At 41.3% G+C, this 25,671-nt stretch overlaps 1 protein-coding gene across 4 annotated transcripts in view; it reads left to right on the top strand.

Moving 5' to 3' along the window:
* The window catches only part of TNRC6B (trinucleotide repeat containing adaptor 6B), an 81,949-nt gene extending 56,278 nt beyond the window's left edge, over positions 1-25,671 (top strand). For 3 of the 4 annotated variants that reach the window (XM_072126668.1, XM_072126669.1, XM_072126670.1), the window contains 16 exons: positions 297-371; positions 956-1,001; positions 1,105-1,253; positions 2,222-2,392; positions 3,657-3,782; positions 3,881-4,012; positions 5,457-5,558; positions 6,392-6,560; positions 6,920-7,045; positions 7,313-7,489; positions 8,137-8,283; positions 8,462-8,545; positions 8,632-8,868; positions 9,067-9,137; positions 9,220-9,359; positions 10,737-25,671. In XM_072126668.1, the coding sequence (XP_071982769.1) occupies positions 297-371; positions 956-1,001; positions 1,105-1,253; positions 2,222-2,392; positions 3,657-3,782; positions 3,881-4,012; positions 5,457-5,558; positions 6,392-6,560; positions 6,920-7,045; positions 7,313-7,489; positions 8,137-8,283; positions 8,462-8,545; positions 8,632-8,868; positions 9,067-9,137; positions 9,220-9,359; positions 10,737-11,106 (2,322 nt within the window). In that variant the 3' untranslated portion in view covers positions 11,107-25,671. The remainder of the gene's footprint in view (positions 1-296; positions 372-955; positions 1,002-1,104; positions 1,254-2,221; positions 2,393-3,656; positions 3,783-3,880; positions 4,013-5,456; positions 5,559-6,391; positions 6,561-6,919; positions 7,046-7,312; positions 7,490-8,136; positions 8,284-8,461; positions 8,546-8,631; positions 8,869-9,066; positions 9,138-9,219; positions 9,360-10,736) is intronic. The other variant, XM_072126671.1, reaches the window with a different exon arrangement.

Raw genomic sequence — 25,671 nt, 5'->3', positions numbered from 1 at the left:
ATACGGACCCCCCTTGTCCCCATAGATTCCTTATGTACAGCCTTATGTGGGCCCACCAGCAGCTCTGGGCCCTGGCACTTTCCCAGGTATGACCAGTGCTGACGCTGGCCCTGGTAACAAACATAAAACCAGCTGTGACAGCCATTTTAACTTGAGTATATCAATTACTGCTAAGGAATGTGGCCCGGCTTGCATCCATTTCAATCCAAAAACTAGTCTCGCATGAAGCTGGATTTTACGATTGCCAGGTCCCATATGATATTTCCAACCATTATGCAATGTCTTTTTATTTTCAGGGTCCCCTAAAGGGGGGAAACAATGATTCCTGGATAAACCCATTGTCCAAACAGTTTTCTAACATGGGATTACTGGTAAGTCGTATGATCAGACATGAATGGTATCTGTGTCTTTACACCGGTATAAAGCATCTGATTATGAGCCTGTTTTCAGGGGGACCAGTTTGCTTAAATAAGTTATTGGATACACACACAAACCCTCTGTTTACTGCATGATCTAAGGGGTTTATTAGCGGCGACCATGGCTATTCTATGAGGATATCAGCTTTATGTCACCCTACGGCACAGTCTTTATTTCTTATTAGTATGCCATTTGTTGTTATGTTAACCTCTACCCTCCCATTACATCCACTTCGCTGCTACTGTAAATGCTGTGGATGTTCCACAGTGGAAAAGCAGACTCGTTCCATGTGAATGCAACCCCACAGTGCTAAGATTGGGAGGCATTTCCTAAATGTTTATCTTTGTAGTTGTACAGTATGCAGAAAGAACTAGTATTTCCTTCAGTAACCTTCATTTCTTTATCACTCTGGGGCCCAGCCTCTGATGCTTATGCTATACATACATTGTATGGTTAATGTTTGCCTAGATTGGAGTGCTTCTGGAGAGCCTGTACCACAATAATCAATGTGTTTTAATATGTTTTGTGTCCTTTATAGAGCCAAGTGGATGACTCATCTGCTAGTAAGATGGACCACCCTGTTGGTGAGTTTGTATGCATTTTGACTCTGTTCTACGTGGCGTAACAACACGTGCTGTTTCCACTTATTACATACCAAAGCTTAATGGTGATCCCCCTTGCCCACAGGTGTTCTTCCAGATAAGAAGTTTGAGGCGGACAAGCGGGGCATGAATCTCGGGGATTTCAATGATATGATGCGGAAGGACCGGTCTGGCTTCCGTCTGCCCAATTCCAAAGAGATGGGAGCCGCAGACAGCGGGCCTTATTTTGAGAAGGTGCGTATTCGTCTTTGTGGGCAAGTATTAAGGCTGATGGCAATAGGAATCGATGCCATTCTCTATGATCAGGAAAGTCAAAGCATCTACACGAATATTGTATTGTATTATTTCCCCTTCGTTGATTTCTGATGTTGGACGTGACTGGTACAGAAAGTACTGTACCCCTTGTCATACTTTTTAAAATGTATATTCTCCCTTCCACATCACTACCTATGACTCCTAAATTAATACCAATTCATGGGCATCAGCTTTCCTCACCACTTACCTTTTCTCTGATCTTCAAGGTCTGACATGGGTTCAGCACACAAGTAATGAGCCCTGCCAGCATCAAAGCACTGTATGTGCATGCTTGCAGCAACCTATACATCTCTACTGCACTGCCGAAAATAACTTGTACTGTTTCCGGTAGTGCCATGGGAAGGGATGTACTCTTGCTACTCAAAGCGGGAACACTGTAAAACTTTCCTGTGATCCCAGTGGTCAGAATAACCTTTTCAATGATATTGCTATTTACATTTTAATATATAGTGTGTGTCTTTCATAGCCCCATAGTGGTCGCCACATAGTCTATAACAGCCTATATTTGGTAGTGGCCATTGCAGTAGTGACGACCTACTTTCTTGGTTTTGCCATCAGTATGTGAAATAGAGCCCTCCGATAAGGAAACTGTCCTCCCCATTTCCTGGTTTGGAATGTAATGAATCATCTGTGACCATCCCCTGAGTGTAGTATTTGCCCTGTGGGACCATGAACTTAACATGTTGCGTAGACTTCTCATAGTGTTACTATTCTAAATGATCTCTCACTTGGATCCTTCTTGCATGCTGTCTACGTAAGAAAGTGAATGTGATTAGTAAAGCAGTGGCTCATCCTTCATTTGCACTGAATAGAATTTCTGTGTCTGTCTCTCCTTCTCCCTTTTGCCTTCTGCTGCATCACTAACCAACACCCCTGACTGGCTTTAGCTGACTTTGCCTTTCTCCAATCAAGACGGGTGCCTTGGGGACGAGGCTCCGTGCTCTCCCTTTTCTCCCTCCCCCAGCTACAAGCTATCTCCCTCCGGCTCCTCGCTCCCATCCGTGGGCCTGGGGGCTATTGGTTCGGGCCTCAACCCCCAAACCTTCGCTGCTAGACAAGTAAGAATTGTGTGCTTCGGACCACCTTATAAGGCACACTATCTTTTCTGTGAAATATTACAAACCGTATAGTTTGGACCTTGCTGTGAATCATTGACTGCAAAAGTGCATTTAATAAATATGTGTTAAAGGGTATTTTCATTCCCGTTAGGGATGTCATATGCCTGGGTTATGCCCTGGCTTTATGATAGACTTCATGGACAACCACTGCAGTGGTTACAATAACATTGTGAAGAGGCAGCACCTGCCTATAAGACCCACAGTATTTGAGATGGGAATTCTCCCTTTTTTGGGCTCACACAGTGTTACTAGTTGGACTGAGCTATGCCTTATTACCCTACTGTAAGGGGACGTGTACACAAGTCATATTTGTCTGAGAGTCGTCAAGTTGGCTGCAGGGGTAGTGTCCCTTAAGACACAGAAATGTTCTAGTTGCCTTGCAACCAATCAGAGGGCAGCATTCATTTTCCCACAGCTGTTTGAAAAATTAAAGCTTAAATCTGATTGATTAGAACACTTTTACCTCAGACACTTCGGATAACACTTTCACTTCGTCCCTGGGTGAGCTACAGAACCAAAGAAATGCACAGTCACAAAAGAAAGTCTGGGACTGGATTGTTATCTCCTTGTATCTCTGGTTTTGTAGGTCACAGAACCATAAGCCTGATGTGGTTTGAATGTTTCTAGGTGCTATAGAACAGATGAGGGGAGGACTTGTTCAAATGGCCATTTTCACATGACTTTTGAGTAATTTTTTTTTTTTTTTTTTGTAAGTAAACGGGTGAGATTTCACATTAAAGATGTAATTTTAGAAACAACATTTCATACCCCACCTGAGGGGGCTGGTAGTTTAATGGGGTAAAATCTTGTAACCTAGATCTTGGAGTGTGAGGGAACTGGAATAGCTGGTGTAAAGTTACACAATTTGTCCTTATGGCAGCTCCAACTTTAGGTATACACCATTTACCCTGATTTCCTTTGTTATTTTTTTTTTCTTGCAAATGATGGCTAAATCCATATTTGTTCAGACGTTTGATGGCCGTGTAGTCTCATCACTGACCCCATTAATGTTTAGGTCTCCCTTTTGTTGTAAAATACCTTGATCGAAGACCCCACTTATGAAGAAGATTTGTTATTTTGCTTATCAATTGCTTTTAACATCAGTTATTTTTTTCTTGCTCATTTACATTAAGTCCACTTTAATTTAGTGAATGTCTATACAGCAGATAATTTGATGTAACATTTCTTGCTTTCCAATGTATAGGGTGGCAATCACGGTCTGTTCGGGAACAGCGGTGCACAATCGCGAGGCATGCACAACCCTGTGCCATCGCTCAACTCATCTCCCAACCTCCGGGCACAAGTGCCTCCCCAGTTCCTTTCTCCCCAGGTGAGATGATAATGTCTTCTTTATTTTAAGAGTGCCATCATTTTTCAGACCTATTATTTGGATTTGTTACATTTTATATTTTTTTGCTGTTATCTTAGGTCTCGGCCTCTATGCTGAAGCAGTTCCCTAACAGCAACATGAACCCAGGACTGTTCAACATGGGGCCCCAACTCTCCCCTCAGCAGATTGCCATGCTGAGCCAACTCCCTCAAATCCAGCAGTTCCAGCTGGTGAGTGTAAGAAACCAATACCACCAAAATAAAATGCCAGAATTCTATATGTATTCATTCACCCCACCACTCGGGACGGTCAATGACTGTGTTGTGCATTTATAGCAACCTGTCAATTGCCAGCCACCCTGTGGGGCACCAAGGCACTTTCCTGATCAATACACTGGACTCAACTGTGTGTCCAGTGAAATATTTTTAGTAACAAATGGCACAGCATTGTTTTGGCTACTAGTACAATGTTATATAAGTTTTTAGAAAACCATGTATTTCTGCCAAAAGGGAATCCATTTGGCATTACCAAGCTTGCATGTTTATTTCAGTGGGGGAAGGGGATAAAGTCTGTGTGTAATGAATACCAATCAGATGACCCTATTCCTGTATAGATCCTAACGCCAAGACCACAATAATCATACCAAAAGAGGCATATAGGACAACAATCTATCCCAAAGGCAGACAGAGAACTGTTTGGGAATCAAAATGAAAACAATCTTTATTATAAATATTTACAGCAATCAAGACACATAATATTAAAAACATATAAAATATTCCACAAGACACAAGAGAGTGTGGTGGTGGTCCAAAAAGTCAATCAACGTGAACGCATCTCCACTATAATGGCCCAAAAATGTATGCCAAGTTATCTACAAATTCGTATTACCCACCCGGGCGTGACATGATGAAAAAACAACAGGAGAGAGGCTTGACCACCACCACACCTGCCAGCAATAGTGTATTGTGATAGTAGAAATACAAGTTTTCCAATCTCATTTCCATCATTGTAAGACAGTAGGGAAGACCCCATAAACCATAAGATTGTCATCTGTTTCTTCTCTCATTGTACCCATCATGTATGACAGACTTCATGCATCTAGCCTGTTGTACAGCCACCCTAAAAGATTGATTGGTGGTAGAGTGTCCTAATTAGGCTGCTCGTTCCATCTAGGGGATGGGGGGCTGTTTTTTTACCAATTTTCTGGCATCTTTATTAACTGTCTAAAACAGCCTAATGCACTCCGGCTGACGGTGCCCAAGCGCCTCTTGACTTCCCCGGTTTTTCATTTATGCACATCCCCTGCTGGGGGAATGCATAAATGAAAAGCCGGGCATAAGGCGAGAGCCGCTCGGGCGCAGTCCGCTTCAGCGCCTCCAGCTGTTTTACAAAGTTAATATTTTGTTAATAAAGATGCCAGAAAAGTGTAAAAAAATATAAATAAATAAATAAAACCGCCGCGCATCCCCTCCCCCATCTCTTAGATGGAATGAGCAGCCTAATTAGGACACACTACCACCAGTAATATGGTGGTAGGTGTCCATTGAACATTGTATCCCAGTCATCTGGTTTGACTTTATCGGTACAATCTTCTACAAAGGAAATCAGCCCTAGTTTATTTGCGTTGCCTCTTGATGTATTTGGTTCTGACTTGTTTGCATCCTCTCTGCACAGGCCTGTCAGCTCCTCTTGCAGCAACAACAGCAGCAGCAGCAGCAGCTATTGCAGAATCAAAGGAAGATCTCTCAGGCTGTCAGGCAGCAGCAAGAACAGCAGGTAACCATCTAACCCTACGGGTTCAGCCTCTATTAATGTACATTTATCTGTGGGTGTAAATGGGAAGAATGCATGAAACAATTGGCGGCTGAGCTCTGTTGACACTGTGGGCTGTACATGTGCTCATATATTGTTGTACCTGTATATGTAAATTTAGAGTGCAATCTGCATTACTATGTATATGCTCTGGTTTTAATAGGAACCCATTTGCGGCACACTTAGGGTGACAGAAGGGAGCTCCCTCCTTGTACTTTTAAATCGGATCATTTTTATTAAGGTTTTTTATTAACAACAACTAAATATGAAAATACAAAATCCGCCCTCCAGCATAAACCCCACACACCCTCTTCAAGGTCACATCCACAGGGTTTAATGTCCAGCAGGAAATCCGTATGTGTCACAATGTGTGAAGCTGTCAATAGCCAGAAAGAAAGATTTTTTTCTTTAACATTTCTTTTCTGTTTTCGTATGAAGTTAGCATAGTGGCTTGTTTTACTTCTTTTTTTTTTCTCCACTTTTAGAGCAGATTCACACTGCCATTGTCGATCAGTGAGAGTCCTGTTGCACAGACAGACTTTTTTTTTTTTACTAGCGCAAAGAATAATCATATTTACACTGTCACCACTGCTGGCATTACATTATAGATCACTATCATGTATGTCTGTCCCCTGAAGTGGTGTCGGTCCATGCCACAGCACCCTCACAATCCGTGGTTCACGGACTGACAATAGTACTGTGAATCTGCCATTATGTTGTCTCCTGTATTCCTGTACGCAAGTCTTACTCTCTGTAGTCTTACAGCTATTGATTTTGCATGATTGTGCATTTTCCAGCAGTTGGCACGAATGGTAAGTGCCCTCCAGCAGCAGCAACAGCAGCAACAACAGAGGCAGCCCGGTATGAAGCACTCTCCATCACACCCAGCTGGACCCAAGTCTCATCTTGATCCTGTAGGGCTCTCAGACATGCAGTCCAAAGGGCACATGCCTGGTTATGGATCAGGTTAGTGCTATAACTCAGTGGTGTTTGGGTTATTCTGTTATACTCAAGTATCCCATTGGGTTGATCATCCTATGACTTCTTTGGGCAAGACATTGGCCATGGTGGTCACATGAGCAACGACAACTTATCAGGGGTTATGGTCACTTGAGTTTGAGTTTTGTAGTAGAGGGAAATGAGGCCTGTGTAATGGAGCTCCTAGGGTAGGCTTTGTTTAAATTTATTTATTTTGCACCTTGAAATTTCTGTTAGGCCCCAAAAATCACTTGAAAAAATAAATTGCCTACTTGGTCAAAGTTGATTTGTAATGTACATACTCAATTACTTCATTATTGTTATTATTATTTTTCTGTCATTTGTAGGCTTCGGCTCCAGTGGAGTCGATTATGGAAAGGAGACTGGGGTAGAATCTCGTTTTAAGCAGTGGACGTCCATGATGGAGGGTTTGCCTTCTTCAGTGTCCCAAGATGTCAGTCTACCTAAAAATGGTAAGGGTGAAACTACCATGTATGAGACTGCATTATGGGATTAAATGAAAATGAGTACAAGGACTTCTAAGTGTGTGTGGTCACTTAGAGCCTTTTCATGACATCCGACATGATAAACGCCCCATAAAATTTTAGGACATATTTTTGTAGCACTTTTTGAGCCAAGTCTGAAGTATAAACCGCAGAAAGGAGAAATTCTTCAATTATATATATCATTCCATATTTATCATTATATTTTTTTCTAATCTCCTTTCTATCCACCATAAGGCTCCATTGCACCCCCCGGAAAGAATCGTGGTGGTTCTCCCTATAACCAGTTTGACATGATGCCTGGAGATTCTGTAGGTTTGCATGGAGGGCCAACGGGTGACAGCTGGTTACCTGCCAAATCACCTCCTTCAAGCAAAATGGGAAGCAAGTCAATTAATACCAGTTGGCCCCCAGGTAAGTCACTAGTGGGTGTGCATATAGGTGCTAGTCTTATATTTTTCTCCTGTGAAATGCCAGGGCTTACCTGGTTTTGTGATTTGAGAGGGGATGTGCTAAGTTAGCATTTTTTCCTATCCCCAGGATAGGAGATACAAATCTTATCAGTGATTACTGGAACCCCCTTCAATCTGGAGAACAGGGGTCCTGTAGCTCAGCAATTTGTGACTCACTTTCTCAACCTGCTGCTCCACCTATTACTTAGAATGGGACCTTCTTTCTGGAGGACTTTTCTCATGATTGGTGGGTGTCCCAGAGCTTGGACCCTCACCGATCAGCCGTTTATTCCCTATGAGTGCATTGCAGATAACATGGGAGAACCCTTGTCTAAGAAGCTAAAGTTAATTAAATGTCACATTCTATATATAGATTCTTAGCAATCTTTATAATATTATATTCTGCTTTAAAAATTATGGTGATAAGGTTTGCACCGGTTTTCATAATAGGTTGCCCCCTAGTGATCATAGTATAGCAATGCTCTTGTGACTGCCTACTTGTTGCTCCAGTGTGTGAGAAAAGTTAATATTTATTTTTTCATAAGAAATTTTGCATATCTTTAAGGTGAGGAAAATAGTCTTTGTGCTTCCCCCACTTTAATTTTGCAGAATTTCAACCAGGCGTGCCATGGAAAGGAATGCAGAATATTGACCCAGAATCCGACCCTTATGTTACCCCTGGCAGTGTGCTGGGGGGTCCAACCCCATCTCCCATCGTAGATACTGACCACCAGCTACTGCAGGACACCCCAACAGGCAAGTACTGAGTCATGTAAATGATCGCCTGCATAAGGACATTTGTGGTTTCAATTATGGCACCCAGTATCTACATTGTTTTTTAGGTTTCACCACAAGAGGGCAATGTAACCTCAGTTGTTTTCTAATTGATATTACAAGAAATAGTCTTTCCTGATTTTCTATTTTCCTATTCTAGGGTCCACTTCTTCCCTCAACACCTCGCTGCCTTCACCTGGTGCCTGGCCCTACAGTGCCTCAGAGAATATCCACAGCACTTCAGGTATTGACCCTGTATAATGCCTGAAATCTTAATGGGGTTTCATGTGGAATATACTGCTTTACAAATAGCCTGTGTTTTATCATTAGCACTCTCAGCAAAGTTTGGAGACTATAAATCCGCCTGGTCGCCAGACCCCATTGGACACAACCCCTCACATCATTCAAACAAGATGTGGAAGAATCAGATGTCCAGGAATAGCCCTGGGCTGCCTCGCCCCCCTCCAGGGCTCACCAACAACCCCAAAGCCACCAATTCCCCCTGGAACAGCACAGCCCCTCGGTCTGCCAGAGGATGGGGGGCACAGGACTCCAGGATTTCATCTGGTAAATGATCAATGGGCCTTGCCTTGTTTTACTTTACTTTACTGTTTCTCTGTAACTAGATTCTAGATGATAGTTCAGGATCTGCTCAACCACAGGTGGTTGAAGGATCCTCTCATGCAGGGGGTGATTTGCCAAGAACACTACTTGATGTGTATGAATACTGCATTTTGTCTGGAAACTGCTCTGCTACTTTTATAGGTTCGACCTGGAGTGACGGCAGTTCTGTGCGCCCTAGCTATTGGCTTATCCTTCTAAATCTGACACCACAGGTATGTTCAAGCATTGCCAAGTGTAGAATTTAATGCAGGAAATATTTGTATTATTTTTAATTAAGTTACTTTGTCTTGTTAGATCGACGGCTCCACACTCCGGACGATCTGCATGCAGCATGGCCCCCTGCTGACATTCCATCTCAACCTCACCCAGGGCACAGCTCTCATCCGATACAGCACCAAACAGGAGGCAGCCAAGGCCCAGAATGCCCTGCACATGTAAGTCACATGCATCTTTTTAACCCCAGAGATGTAAATGTTATGAAATGGTTTGAATAGGGTATTTAATGACCGTACAAATCTTTACAACGACTGTAAAAAATGCAATAAAGGGATATTCCTTGAAGTAAATCTACTGAGCTCGGTATAGCGTGTACATAAAGGACTATTTAGGCACTAGCCTGGCAGCCTCTATCACATGGAGGAGTATGAGATAATTAGCAGAAACCATTATTAAAAGTGAAACTGTTACATGAAGTGTATAGTCTGTGCTGTTTGAACACTAAGAGTTAAATAAAAAATTATTGTTATTTTTAAATCCTGCTGCTACTAACAATGCACACAAAGGTATGGGTACACAAATCTCCAGGGCAAATAACAAATACTTTCTGCAGGTTTGTATTGGCCTAACTGCTGGTAGACATGAAATCAAAAGGATTTGATTTGTGGAGATCTGAATGCTATGAAGCCCCTTATACCTCTGTCTGAACAAAATAGCTAGGGGTAGAAGAGCACTGTGAAGCTCCTTTGCTTAAAGAGGACCTGTCACCCAGAAATTCAGCACTAGGGGTTCCTTACTAAAATAAGCAGCTCCTAGTGTTAAAACAAACCGTTGCGCAGTACAAAGCGGTCCGATGTATTCATGAGTGGGCAGTCCAAGGTGCTTCCCTGGACCTCCCCGCTCTCTCCATAGCTCGGCGATGACTGCCACGTGTCATGCGGAAGTCACCGCCCATGAGAGTGGTCTGGCGTTTCTATTGTACTCTTAAGCAATGTTAGATATCGGAGGTTTCCGATAACACTATCATTGTAACACTGCTGCGTTTGTTTTGGCTCTAGGAGCCGCTTACTTTAGTATGTGGCTCCTAGTGCCGAATTTCTGGGTGACAGGTCCTCTTTAAATATCAAAGCTGCATATTCTCTAAAGTGTCAAAGACATGCATTGGAAGCTTATAAATTATGATGATAGGTGCGTTCTACTGTAGTTTCATAGAGATAATATGAATGGCCTTATGCACCACTGCTCCATTCTGACATGGGGAATCCATATCAGCGTTGAAGTGCTATGATACTGGTAGGTCAGATACTGATCCTTGAAGGAAGAACCTAGTTTTTTTTTTTTTTAGTCTTTTTCTCCATATATGCAGGCCAGATACTAGACAGGATAACAGATATGGCTTCTTGTTGGTACTACCCCTTTAACTGGCACCTCACCTGGCTCGGTCACATTGCAGTGTCACAAGGTGGATTCACTGCACCGTGACCAGGTGTAATAGACCTTCATTGTGCACCGGGATCTGTCCTCTATTTAACGTACGTAGCACAGCAGATTATTTATTGTGCATTCATTGTATGTTTTATCCCCTTACAACCCAGGTGCGTTTTGGGTAACACGACCATCCTGGCCGAATTTGCAACGGATGAGGAGGTGAGCCGTTACCTTGCACAAGCTCAGCCGCCAACTCCCTCTGCTCCTGGCGCAGGCTGGCAGCCTTTGGAAGTGGGACAGAACCATCAGGCTGAACCAGTAGGACCAGCCCTTAACCTTTTCGGAGGGACCACAGGGCTGGGACAGTGGAGCAGTGGCGGTGGTGGTAGTGACCTGCCAGGCGTATCTCTTTGGAGTACACCAAGCTACACATCCAGCCTGTGGGGGGTGCCCAGCACAGAGGACGCCCATCGAATGGGCAGCCCCGCCCCTCTACTACCCGGTGATCTATTGGGAGGAGGGACCGACTCAATATGAACTTTTGAACTTTCAACTCTGACCTCGTGACCTTTCAGAGCAGCAGCAGCACTAACTTGATCTTTTTGTGTTTTTTTTTTTTCTTCAAAACTTGCAATAAATACATTTTTTTTTTTTAATCTAAAAAGAGGAAAAGAAAACAAAGTGAAATCAGGTGGGTGTTAAGTCAAGACTCCTGATCGCCAATGTTACAAAAGCCTGCGGTCACTATAAAGTGTTTTTTTTTTTTAATTTTACTTTTTTCTTTATTTTTATTTTCCTAATAATTTTGTGCTTGCAGTTTCCTTCTTCTCCCCCCATTGGAGATCAGAAGAAAAGGGGGAGGAAGGGTGTCCTGAATGAAATGGTCTAGGGGGGGAGGGAGATGTAGAAAATGAAAGAAAACTAAAAAAAAAGGACAAAAACACATATCAGTCTTGAAATACTTGAATAATGAAAGCCAATGTTGAAAGACAATGTGAATTCACAAAACCTACCATTTAAGAGTCATTTTGTGCTTGTGGGGGGAGGGGGGGGGGGTTCAGAGTGGGGTGGGGTTTTTTTTGTTTTATTTTACATGGCATTTTGGGACTGCTGAAAACAAATTATGTTGGTGCAAAAGTTATTTTTTGAAGATGCAGGGAAGAGGGGTATTTAAAAAAAGAAAAAATATAAAAATGAAATAAAAATAACCAGTTTGCTGCCAGAGCGGGCTGTGACATGTTGCACATCAATGCACTAAAGTTCTCACTGGTAGCAAAGTGCTTTACCCAACAATGGAGCTGTTTTTGTTCAGGGTAAGCGAGTGAAATGCTCCTCTAACATGCATTTAATGAACATTTCAAGAACGTGGCAACATAAGCACCTGTTTCTTTCCCAGCTTGGGGGAGGGGGGAGGTTTGGCATGGCTGGCAAAGAAAACCAAATTGTATCATGCTCATCTTGTATTGTGTACTGTGACAGTCATGCATTTTATTTTGTCTATCCCTTTCACCCAGTTGTCCATGTGATGGGCAAACCTTCAAAGAGTTCATGTAAATATCCAAAATTGACGGTGTTCCTGCAATATCTGCAGGAAAATGCCTGCCGAGGGAGGGGGGGGGGGCATAGGCTTTCAATGAGGTGGCAATTTGATACAACATACTCTTTGCCCAACGTGTTAGGTTGTTGTGTTGGTTTAAGCCCTTTTATGTTCCTGCGGGTAATGCATATTACAGTGCATTAAGTCCGCAGGGTGTGTGTGTTATATTTGCTGCCAGAGAGGCCTTCATTTTCTAGATATGTTCTGGTAACAGAAGGGTCAATGGCTGAACTCTGATCTCTTACTGGTGGCACTTAGAGTTTCTAGTTGCCTCATGGATTCTTGGATGTGTTTAGAAGACAGCGGACTTCCAGAAATGCAAGAACCACACTTGGCTTTCATCTGGAAGGGATTTCTTTATGGAATTTCTGCGGTAAAGCTAAGTGACAGACTTAGTTTGTTGTAGGCTTGGTGTACAAGCCTTCTGTAGTTGCTGCATACATTGCACTGCCAGTCTAGATACCTGCACCTAAACTATTACTTCTGTCTAATCCCAGTTACTGCGCTCACATCATTTCCCAATTTCCAGGTGATCCGCACCATTGTTTTCCTTCCAGGCCTGTAAAACTGACATAATGACACCAATGGGAAGAGGGGGTGAATATTGGCTGGTGAATGAGCGCCATAGGTGGCATTATATTTAATACATTTGATGAGCGGTCATGCAGTTTTACACGCAGAAGTAATACAATACAAATTTGTATAATCTGCTGCTAAATATATTGCTCCTTTTTTTTCATTGCATCTTTAAAGTTGTCATCATATGAGTGTTATTCCATGTCTGTAATTATCCTAAATCTTATAATGGATATGTGCACTGGGCCCTATTCATAATATGGTTTGAATTGTATTCCTTTCAATAGGAATCGCTCCAAAATAATCTTCTTCTATGTTTTTTGGGGTTTTTTTTGTTTTTTTTCGCAGACTAGTTAATTTAACCTGCCTAGAGAGGTCCTGTCAGCAGACCTAGGTCTAGAAGATGGGTAATGGGTGCTATTTTACTGAATAAACTTACAATTGAAGACATAAGTGATCCCCTTTAGAGTAAACGTATGCCCTTTGTGGATCACCTAGTGGAGCTAGTCACAACGTCCCGGATGACTTGCTGATATGTTTTACATCCAGCACAATTAGATGCCTATTATTGGCCATTCCCTTTGTCTCTTTTTTTTTTTTATATATAAATATCTATGGTGTTAGCTGTGTGCACCGTGATCATGTATTACCCATAAATAGATATGGTGCCTAAGCTTATCAAACCAGTAGCTCTTGGTAATGGTCTGCCCAAAAATTTGGCTTATACCACTTCCCAGTATACAGCAGTACCATGTGTCTGATGAAATGGTTAACAACTTTTTAGAGTATTAATGGATAACAATTAGTCCAGTGTGTATGTAATGTAAAGGGCACTAATAAAAGGGCTGGTACTGGTATCATCGCTGATTGGGACTGAGCTATAGTATCGGAAAAAAGCCACGGACAGACGTGGCGCTGCTTCTCACATGTTTTGGTCGTCGTTGAAGTTTGGAGACTCGGATGCAAATGTGATTTATTTTTATTTTTTTTATTTTTTTTTTTATTTAATACTGTTATTGTCTTATTCTTAACCTTGCAAATTCTGGCCATCTGAAAACCGGCATTTTATTGGTTTTTGTCAACATATTTTTATCGTGTATGTGTTTTTTAGCCTTTTTAACATCCCCTTGTGCTTGACAAGTTGGTGGCTTGCTGCTTACATGTAGGTACCGTTCTAGCATCAGGTTTTTTTTTTTTTTTATTACTCGTTTACTGCACTGAAAGTGTGGCTAGTATTTTTTATAATTTTTTGTAGAAGCCTCAGTTTGGCATCTTAATTCTTTAGAGGAAACTTATCAGGTGACTTCTCTTCTGTGATGCTCAGGGTTAGGGCTGTTTTACATGAATGTATGATGACACACACACCCAAGGGCTGCACACAGTGCAGTGGACGGGAGTCCCTACATTATATAGAAGTATAATGCAAGGAGGGCCAAACAGCCCTGTCAGAACTATATTAACTATTAAAGCCGCGGCTGTTTGGCCGTTACAAGGAACGTTCTTGCATATTTCTATATACTACAGGGACTCCAGTCCTCTGCTCTGTGTGCAGGCCGTGGAATCATACAGCCCGTTTACATGGGCTGCACATGTTCGTGTGAAACGGCTTTTTAATGATTTTTGGAGAAGGATTTCTATTTAAAAAGCGAAGTAAATCAGGTCTCCTTGGGAAGATCATTAGAGTCCTGCTTACCCAACCACATAGGATGGCTGGCAGCAATCCCTGTACACACTGATGCAGGGAAGAAGATGCCATTCACTGTGTCTTCTAGGAGTCTTGACAAAATTTACTCAGAAATCTCACTCCAAATCACAAACCCCTAAATATTGCTCAGCTTCTCCGCCTCCATTATATGCAGATAGCAGAAAAAATCACCGAGTTAGGTTCTCTTTAAGCACACTCCAAGCTGTAATCCCAACAAGTGACATGTTCCATTCCTATAAACACTCATTGTGCCTCTCTACGTAAGCTGCATACACAGACCTCTAGTCCAGACTGCTAGCTGTGTGTAAAAAATATATATATAGTAAAGCGATCTTACATTGACCCATAGAAATTAGTGGGAATCACAAAATTCAAGGGCCCATTCAGGTTTCTCTTGTGAATTGAATCAGGAAACAGATTCTATCTGCTCTTAGATTTTAGCATTCTGTCCGCCATCCCTAGCCATGGGTCCTCACATGGTGACCAGGGGGCTCTGTAACTATATAATTTTGAAAATTGAAAAATATTTGCTGTAAAATTTCTTGTTGCCTCACACCTTATCTGTTAGGTAAGTACCTCACCATTAATTTGTTCTCAGATTGGGACCTGTGACCTGGAGGGTTTTTATTTTTAGCTGCCTATATTCTGAGAACGTCTTTAGGACAGATGATACAGTATCTTTTGGGAATAACCTATCGGGAACGTGCTCTTTTTGTAGCAGCAGGAACAAGCTTGGTTGGTTACTTGTGTGGTAGACATCACCCAAGCAGTGATCTTTGACAGCACTTATATGGATGCTTGACTTGCTGTTATAGTGTGACATTTCATCCCTTACATAGAGATAAACAGTGTTCTTCCATGAGGTTCATAGCGGACCATTACCTACACCAATAGACCAGGTGGAAGGTGATCCCGTTCATCAGCTCCCGATGTGTTGATGGCTAGTAAGTGGTGGACATGGTGGTTTGGATTTGGTATACAGGAATAAAATGCAGGTACTGTATTCTCTGTATGGCCCTGTATCTATGCATTAGTGTCCGCTAGAGTAACTATTGTGATGCTGCTTGGCTGCGTGTGACTATATACTGCGGGGGAGAATGACTTGGAGGCGAATGTTTTGTTGTTTTTTTCATATGTTGTGTCTAGTTTTTTGGCAGTTTTTATTAGTAAATTTTTGTTGTGTTTTTGCTTTTTAAATAAGGGAGGGGGGGTTGGACCATGACTCCAGACATTCATTTTCTGACCTGGAGAAACCACAAGCCATTCACCATGATTGCTGCACACAACCATAACCCTCGCTGTGGGTTAGTTACGCACTTAACTAGTAAAAGGAGTCCTGAGTGGCCTAGAAAGCGAGGCATAGTAGGGGTTATGTGGTGGTGGTTTTCTCTTTTTGAAGTAACTTTCTCATACTTGCTGAGGGACACCCCTATACTTGGGGAACTGTGGCCATATAGGTCTAAGTTTGGTGGTGTCATCTGATAGAACTGCTATAATAAAACCTCTTTGATATCACGGACTTGGAATCGCCAGCAAACAGTGTGTGCATAGGAACACGTCACCAGCTCTATGCCGTATTTGGCCCCATTTCATCCCCATGGGGCACAGACTTGCCTTATGTCATTATTAATACACTCTTTAATACCTGTGCCCATGTCCTGAGATGACGGGTAAACCAGTTTCAGCACCTAATCGTGGCTCAAGTTTTGCCCAAATGGTCACTGTGGGTGAATGGGATGTTTACCATGACCTGTCCGTATCCTAGAGCACTTGTGAGGTTGAAGGACTGCTCACTCTATCATGGTTAGCACTTCCATGTTTGGGAACACTCCAGGTTTAGTCCTCTCATGGTACTAGTAGATCCACAACATTTCAACCATTCCTGAAGAGTGAGAAAGATGTAGAAGTGTGACTACTTGAACAGCCTTTTGGTTTTGTTCCATCTTAGTGTTTTGTCCACGTTGCATTTTATTGCCTAAAATGCCACATGTTGCCTTAAAGGGGTATTAATATCTGATTATAATATCCCTGGGCTGGGCTATGCTATTACGTGTTCAAATTTTGGATCCTCTCCTTTCATCCATAGAAAAAAGTGGGGATATCTGCTCAGCCATTTACATAAAAGCCCCTTTAAGGAAACTGTGAGCCAAAGATTTATGATTGATGAGCATAAGAAACCTTATAAAGCCAATAAAAGCCTCTTAGCGGTATTTCTTTTTCATTTTCCAGGTTATATCTCTCCTCGTTGCCATTGATTTCAGAACATAACACAAGTGTTGGACCTCTCTTCAGGTAATCCTCCTGGAAATGTATCTGGATTTTACCATTGATGGTGTGTGTGTCGGATTTGGTTAGGGCATGTAGCGATAGATGCTGTATATGGCGATAAATGATACATTTCCAGGGGGATAACCAGAGCACAGTGGTACAATGCAGAGTGCTAAGTTTAGATAATAAAGGGGATGCAAATTATTACTACTATGACAAGTTAGGAGGTTTATAGCTTTCCTCCAAAAGGGGACCTGTCATTACATTTGGGGCCCCATAAAAATATGGATGTAGGATCCCAAACTCATCCGTCGCTCTGTTTAGTAAAAAAACATTTTAGAGGGGTCCCCAAAGAAGACTCTTGCAGACAGAGGCTTTGTTTTTTTTAGATCAATGTGTATAAATCCACATCCAATATGGACTGTATTTCTGCGTGTGCGTGGCGGTCAGGTCTCCTTTGTAGTGTCTTCAGATCACAGTAGCCCGGTGATGTCCACTGCTTTCTTCCCCTACAACATGTCATTTCTCTTCATTGCCATTTGGGCTCTGTACATAAAAGGCTGCATCTTTCCAGCAAAAGTTACAGAACTTTTTTTTTGTTTTCTGTACATGCTGCTAATTTTCCTTGTATAGTTTTCCATATAAGTTATGCATTTAAAGGGACAGTACACACTGTTTATAGCCATTGTGTATTCTCTCTATCTAACCCAGGGGCATAGTAAATCCTTTAGCATTTTGAGATAAATATATTGTACATCCAAGTCATGTCTGGATGGTATGGGGGTTACCAGTCAAGTCCTGAACACATTGGAGGCAACTTGTGTGCGTGTACAAGCAATGGGAAGTATAACCTAAACCATGAAGCCTTCATTATTCCTGTGTGGACCGGTTGCCTCCTTTGTGTGTAGGTGCAGGATGCACTTTACTAGATAATAGGAAATACCTCTCTATGTGGATAAACAGGCACCATCTTATCTGTATTTGACTTTTTGGATTATTTTTGTGTGCCCCGCTGAAATGTGCAGGAGTCAGAGAAACATAAAATATCTGTACCACTTATCTATGACACCTCTGGTTGTAACAGGGATATTACTATTATGAAGGTGATATCAGATCGCTGCACTCTGTATGATGATAAAATTGACCTTTTAAAGCTCATAAATATTTGTCTACAAATAAAAGGTGCTCATCAATAAATATTTCCCCTCCCTAGTCTTATTATGGCTTTTCCTGTGTGCATACTCTCAGCTCTTTCCAGACACTTCTTCCTTTTGCCATGAATTTTATAGGATCCATGGCACACTGCAAACTTTTGAAAGCTATATTTTAGCAGTAATGGTTATGGTTGCGACTTATGGAATCTGTAGTATTATCAAAATCAGGACAGAAAAGGTAATAGTTACTTATGGCAACCACTTTTCGACCTTGGTACATCTGGTCCAACCCAATCCCTTCCCTTCTACTACTTCCATGACCATCTGTTTGCTGTTTTATAGGAAGAAAAAAAACTTCTAAACTTCCAGATTGAGGTGGAAGTGATACCCTTGTATTGGTGCTATTATCCCACATTGTTTGGAGTTGCTTTTTTTTTTTTTTTTTTTTTTTTAAAGGCTGAAAATTTATATTAAAGTATCAGTCCTCTCTTCCAACCTCACCCCTAATGATGATTTATGGTCCCTCATCTGCTTGAGGCAGGTTACTGCTGTGGCCAACAATAGAAAACAATTGGAGCCCTTTGTCCAAAAATTCTAGTTTAATATTTCCCCTTAACAGTTAGTAGATTTTCTTTAAGAAATAACATATCTTATCAATCATGATAACCCTGGAGCACTTACTGATAGATCCAGGCTGTGATGATCTTATATTTGTTATACATGGCCTCCTTCCTTTTTAAATAAACCTTTAAAAATATGCTAATGAATCAGAAGGGCTACCTTAGCCCCTCTGTGATCTAGCTTTACAACTGTTACACGGTGCAGCAGCATGTATAAGTCTCGCCATCCCCCATGGATAACAAATACAAGAAGATTACATCAGTCATGATGCCTGGATCTGTGAGTAAGTGTCCCTGCTTCCACCGCAATGACCACTATACCATGTTTTTTCATGACAGACACCATTGACTTTTATAATAAAAGTTATTAGGTTCAAGGATATTTGACAGCAGGAACAACACTGTAGACTATGATAGTCCTGCCATCTCAAATATCAGAATGCCTGGTGAAAACTAAAAATATGAAAAAATAAGTATGGGAAAGGCCTTAAAGCAGTTTTACATGGCAAATGAAATGACTGCTAATGCCAATGCTGGCAGAATATGCCATTACCAAAACTCGTTTTGGAATTGCACAGGCTTATCTGAAGGAATAGGAACTGAACCCAACCACCCCATCCCCCCCAAAAAAAAAGTTAAAACCCCCAACACGTTTCCATATCTGTCTGTACCAAAGGTTTCCTGATCGTACATGAACAAAGATGTGCAAAGATTTAATATTTTAAAGGACTAGCCCAATACATTTAGTTCTCAGTAAGGAGAGTCCATTGACTCTTCAGTACCAAATGTGTCCTTTAGTAACAAGTATTTGTTAACTCCTTGGAGAGAATGTGTTCCCATGTAGTCGCTATCCAGCTAAAGGATCTTTCCCATCAAAATGATTTTTCACAGGAAAAATGGTGAGAACGCACTCAATTGGCTCCAAAAAAAATAAAAAAAGATGTTTTCATCATTCTATGCTGCCCAGGTCCAATGACCGGCTATGTCAGGTCCTGACCACGGGCAGAGAATGGCTCAGAGAACATTGTGGAACACGGCATCAGGATAGAAGAGGAAGAGAATATAAAGAACATGAATTATTTTTACTAAAACAAATCTGAGCCCACTACCCCTTTTTACCCACTGAAAAAGCCCTTTAATCCCTTGTACTGCATTACAGAATATTTCGTGTTTTTACTTTTGAGGTTCCTCATAGAAATAATACCTACATCTCCTCAAAATCTGACTTTAACGGTTTTGTCTATATTGATACCTGAAGTGAATTCTTTTTCCCAGATAACGTGCCTCTTTCTTCTCCCGGGGTCGCTCCTGGCTTGCCAGGCAACCTCCTGTGATAATTTCAGAAGTCTCCTAGTACCACAGTTCAATTTCTGTTGAGGAACATGTGCCTATGGTTGACAGAGCCCAGAGTAATTTTATGGCACGTACACACATTCAGCTTGTATAAGACCCTATAGACTCTTGTATTGTCCCCTAAACTATAGTCAGAGCCTGTTTGGCCGATAGAATGATCCTTGTGCTGACGGACGCCTCCTATAGCGCACTAGTTTAGTCCTCGCTGTACAGACGCTAAACCAGCAGGTAGTGATATTATGTCTAAGAAGAGCCCTGAAGACTTCTAAATGCATCTCTGGACGTGAACGGTGTATTGTGATGTGACACGTACTGGTACTTTTAACCAATAGTATTGCATGTACTTGCCATTCACATCATGTGCAAAAGTGAAATATCTCCGCAGCTCCTCTGTATTACGTCTAGTCTGATTTTGGATCTAAGATGGCTACAAATAGAAAAGCTCAAGCATGATGTATAATCTGGTGATTGTAACAATTGTCTCTGGTTTAGATGTTAGTCAGTGAATTCATAGTTCCAGTTCTTTTCTTTCTGTTTGAGTGTTACTATCTGACTGGTGTGAAGAGAGAGTAATGTTTTGAGTGGTTGGTGACCATGTGTAGGTCAGTGCTATGCAGTAGATGAAGTACTAGGCATGCAAAATCCCTAAATATCTAATTCATCCTAATTTAGGTTTCTCTTCTACTTCTCTAGATCCTAAGGGCGCGTTCACACGTGATGTTAGCACATGCGTTTTCAAAAGCAAGAAGAGCTTTACCTAATTACATTGCTGTGAACATTGCGTCTACAAAATGCATGCCATAACCTTGCGTTATCACCATGTGTGAACGTGCCCTAAGGTATTGTGCACTTTTTGAGATTTTCCTTAAATTGGGAGATGTCAGGACCTACTCCCTCTGTGGCACGGACATCCCCCAGGCAATATTCATACCTGATTATTGTGGTGGGACAGGTCAACCATGTTGTGTATGGGGGCTTCCTGACTAGTTTGACATTCGCTCCAGCATTTGTTTCATGTATATTACTAATGTAGTTGGAGGTTCACCTGCGGCACTTGGTAAGTGAGACTTTTGTGTCTTCACTGATGGTCCAGTAAAATTGTCTGTGGGTGCGTGTAGAAGGACGGTCATCCGAATGTAGGCTGCACGGGACGACATTGTACGGCCAAGTTCACTTCTTGTTAGGTCTTCAGTCATTTCCTTTACATTACTAGGAGTGGTCAAACGCACAGAACAGGTGCAGGTTTTTCCATAATGGGCACTGGACCCTTCTGGAACCTGTTGTGGTTCTTCAACTTCTCTTGGTTTTGGCTCCAAATAACTGAAAACCTAATGGACATGTGAACTTAGCTACCAGTTATTTGTAGCACCACCATAGGGTCCAAAAGTGTCTCTGCTGCTAAGGTTGTCCATGAGAGTGTTTGAATTGGTAAAGAGGTTTCTTGTGGTATATTGACCATGAATATTTAGCTGTAAGTTCTTACCTCATTCCAGAATGTTTACAGATCTGATGCATCGTTCGAGGTGTTACTCCTCCAGTTACTGGTATACAAGCTTTATTCTGAATGGCGTCTCTCGTCCTACTTTGCAGCACAACATCTGTCCATAGCATTCAGCCGATCTGCTGTTTGCAGAATATTACCTCCTAGGCCCATAAGGTTCTCATATATAGGATAGACAGGAACATTGCACATATACAGTAAGCCATGCACCTGTTCTCTTATGTATATGAAGATGTTACCCCCCCCCCCCTCCTCTTAAGGTCTCCATTGGTGGAAACTGTGCGCATCAGGTATTGTGTTGTCGTTTTGTTGTGTCTGCGTCTATATATATATTTATATATGTATCTATTTGTTGTACTCATTATGGCATATTTTGGGTATTTGCCTTAAAGGTGTGACCAATAGGTGGCTTCCTCCTCTCTCTCCTACCTGTGTTTTGTACAGTTTCTCCTGCTGGGCTATCACTCACTGTTAACTGCTGGAGGCAGCAGCTCTGTCATGATGGGCAGAAGAGGCAGGGGGAACAGGGCTCCATCCTAACAAGTGCACAATTGTATCGAAATCTACCGGCTCACTCGTACACAACAGGCTTTGTAACCTTGTCCCAGAATCTGCCTCTAATTGCTATATATGCAAATGTAAACTCTATCCTATATCTTACACTGTATATCACCTAATCTGAGGGGTATTGCCCGCACCCAGCAATTACCAGAGCGACATCCGTAATGTGCACTGCTTCTTTACAGGCTGCCTAGTTTTTTCTGTTTGTCAGTGTTTTAGGAATGCGTGAAAAGCACAGACTTCTTGTAGCGAATACCATAGTTGACTGCGGGTGGCGATGCCGAAATGTAACACTTGAGTAAATGAGGCTCCTGCAAAGGATAACACTTGGGAGCTCTGCTATTCATTTAATGAAATTGTGGGGGGGAGTGTGTGTTTGTTTGTTTTTTTAATGGCAAAAAAACTTTAATTTCAGAAGATTTATGCAAGGGGTTACCATCTGAGATGAAACCTTATTTTATAATCGAGTAGAAAAAAAAAACTATTGTGGATTGCTGAACTATAGATTTGCCTACATTAAGGCTGAAGCAACATGGCAACTAGTGTTGAGCTAATGTATAGAGTGGTCCTGCATGATGGCAATGCCCAATGCCACCTGATAGCATTGTTACGTTATGCCAGACAGCAGCTGTGTTCTGGCCTAGGAATATTGGACATGTATCCCTAGCCTAACTACTGTGAATATTTTGTTAATACGAAATTTAGTAACTGGTTTTGGTCCATAGACAATTTACCTCTATGGAATGTGTCCCAAATAATCACATTTTGCCAAAATATAGTAAGCATTTATAGCAATTTTGAAGCAATTGTTATTTTATCACATCTAATAAGACGTTGAAAGCTGTTGAAATTTGACAATTTATCCAAAATCAAAAAAAAAACAAAAAACAATGCACTATATATTATTTTTGTAACATTGCGCCTATAAAGAGGGTACAGAGCTTTGAACTAAATTTCAGATCGACAAGGAAGGGAACAAATATAAAAGAAAAATTAAAAAAAAAAAATTGTGATTCCTCCGCATTTAAGAGGGAAAAGGTTTCTTATAATCATTGTGTAACGAAGACTTTTCTTAACTAACCAAAATAAGCAAAAAAAAAAAAAAAGGAAAAAAAGCAAAAAACATGAAAAATGTGTCTTTGTATTCTATATTCTTCTTGTAATGTTTAATTTATCAGGTTTAGCCACATTATTCTCTGTTGTCTGTCATCGGTCTCTAGTCCCAGGACTTTAACCTTTTAGGAAAGATACCAGATATTGAAAGGTGATGTTTCTTTTAAAACCTGGCGCAGTGTTTTTATTTCCTATTGGATAAGATGCCATCATGCCACCGTGTTTTCGGATCAGCCTTTTCGTGCTGTACCTGGAAGGCTGCTCTTCTGTATTGCTTGGAAATGTCTGCAACCATCCACAGCCTTGGGGAATGGAAAGCGATATTCATGTACTCCATGACGCGGGTTGGGGATTGGATTTTAACTGACCGTCCATTGTTTACAATCCATAAATGTGCATCTGGTCAGCGCCATCCTTCCCCAGTCCCCTTTAAGTATGTGCCCCCCCCCCTTCCTTCCTGCCAAAGGTAGCATGTCAATGGAAGCTTTTCATTCAGTTACTGTTTTCTTCTTTTTAACCTACTTAACTTTTTGAGCTCTTACTGCTGGATGTTAGTTCTCAGACCAAATGTATCTTGCAATTTGCATAAATACCTTGACTTAGAAATCGTGAAGTCAATCCGCGAAGAGTTATCTGGAAAATGTCTTAATTTTTACTTTCAAGATTTATATATACTAAACACAAGTGACTGAAACGCATATGAATCCTGTCTGTTGCAAGTTTTTTTATGTTTACTAGACAACAATTTAAGGCATGAATACTTCCATTCACCTGTCATGTGATTCTAGAGTTCAGGAGTCATGGACTGGGTGTGGGTAAACATGGGTCAGCCGCAATAGGTAAGAGAAGGGCATTACAATGTACATGTATGTCGTGCCTCTGATACGTTATACCACCCTCAGGAGGTTACAATGTACATGTATGTCGTGCCTCTGATACGTTATGCCACCCTCAGGAGGTTACAATGTACATGTATGTCGTGCCTCTGATACGTTATGCCACCCTCAGGAGGTTACATTGTACATGTATGCCGTGACTCTGATACGTTATGCCACCCTCAGGAGGTTACATTAAGACGTCTTGCACATATTTTGCTGATCTTACTTTTTCCCGTCATTATGCGATGCTGTCTGATCAGATTATTACAGCCTTTGGCAGTGAGAGATTTCTAGATTTCAGTGTTTTTGTTCCTAAAATATACTTGAATATGATCTGCTTTATCTTGCAAAGCATTCTGGGTTTTGATTGCCAAGCATTGGCCAGCCGTGTTTGTCACCTAATATTATGGCTATTTGTACTCCATGCGTAACAAACACGACCCATAGCTACATTTTGCTTCCATTTGTGGAATATCGGGAAGCTGTATAAGAATGTCCAGTAAGTTTCCAATGTAGGCAAAGGGAAATCCTGAAATTCTGTCCATAAACATGAGTTCTGTATGTATATCAGATACTTCCGAGGTGACGCAAGGCTCCATGTGTACTATGTTATATAGTCGGCGATGGCCACTACCCTCCACCGCTTTAGGATGACTGTTGGATAAAAGTGGGGTATATTGTGCGTCTTGGTGTCCGGATCAAATGTGCTGTGTATTCTGGAAAATCTAATGAACAACTGCAGCCATGGCCTTCATGACACCAGATAAGGGTTGATGACGGTCTACTGAATGTGGGGCTAGCCCGATTATCCCGACAAAGAATGGATATAGGCAGATGTGTCCTGTAGCTTATCTGCTCAATGGCGAAACGTTACCTCTATGTAAAGTGTGTGGCCAGCTTTGGACACTTCTTAACAAGCAATCTAAATGGAAAGGTCACTATGGGCTATAGCGTGGAATTGAGTTGTGCTCTTGGCTGGCTTATGCCAAAATCTTGGCCAGAAAATAAAAAATAAAAATCTTGCGACAAAATCAGGTTCTTCAACATCTTGTAACTTCCTCAGGCTAAAATTGTTGGGTGCACCATACATGTTTTCCCATGTTAACCTCTTCTTGTTTAGCCTCCAGTAATCACATTTCAGCATATCCATCTGGCACAGCGCCCCCTCTGTTTTTGTATTATTTTTTGTTTCTGTAGACCATGTTTTAAATCTTATATAGTATTGTGGTACTTTACAAGAAGGAAAAATTTATGTTTGTCAATTCCTGCAAGCTAAAATGTTTAACTCTATAAGTTGTGTATAAGCTGAGACTGTAGTTATAATTTTACAAATCTTTTGTGTTTTGCAGCAGCTGGTACTGTATCATTACATATGACTCAGAGACAAAAACCCAAATTATTGGGGATTGGGTGGGGTTGCCAGGATTTTTCTGGATGCTTTGGTTAATGTCTGTGTAACTTCTCAAAATACCTGTCAGATGTTATATATTTATCCATTCTCTACCAGCAGCTCCTAATATGAAGAGTGAGTCTGGTAGACAAGGGATTTACATGTGGAGTCTTCTGAAAACTGAGGTTTTTTGTTTTTTGTTTTTTTGTTTAACTTTTCAAAGGGGACAAATGTGGGAGCTTTTAACAAGTTTTTGTTTTAAAAACATTTGATTGTATTATGTGCAACTTTGTTGCTTCACATTATAACTACGACAAGATATTTTTGGGGGGTTCTTGGAATACAAAGTCTATTAAAATGTGTTTGGCTGCTAAAGCATTAATTAA

The sequence above is a fragment of the Engystomops pustulosus genome, chromosome 10 (assembly GCF_040894005.1).
Source record: "Engystomops pustulosus chromosome 10, aEngPut4.maternal, whole genome shotgun sequence".
Classification (NCBI taxonomy): domain Eukaryota; kingdom Metazoa; phylum Chordata; class Amphibia; order Anura; family Leptodactylidae; genus Engystomops; species Engystomops pustulosus.
This window is presented reverse-complemented; position numbering and strand designations above follow the sequence as displayed.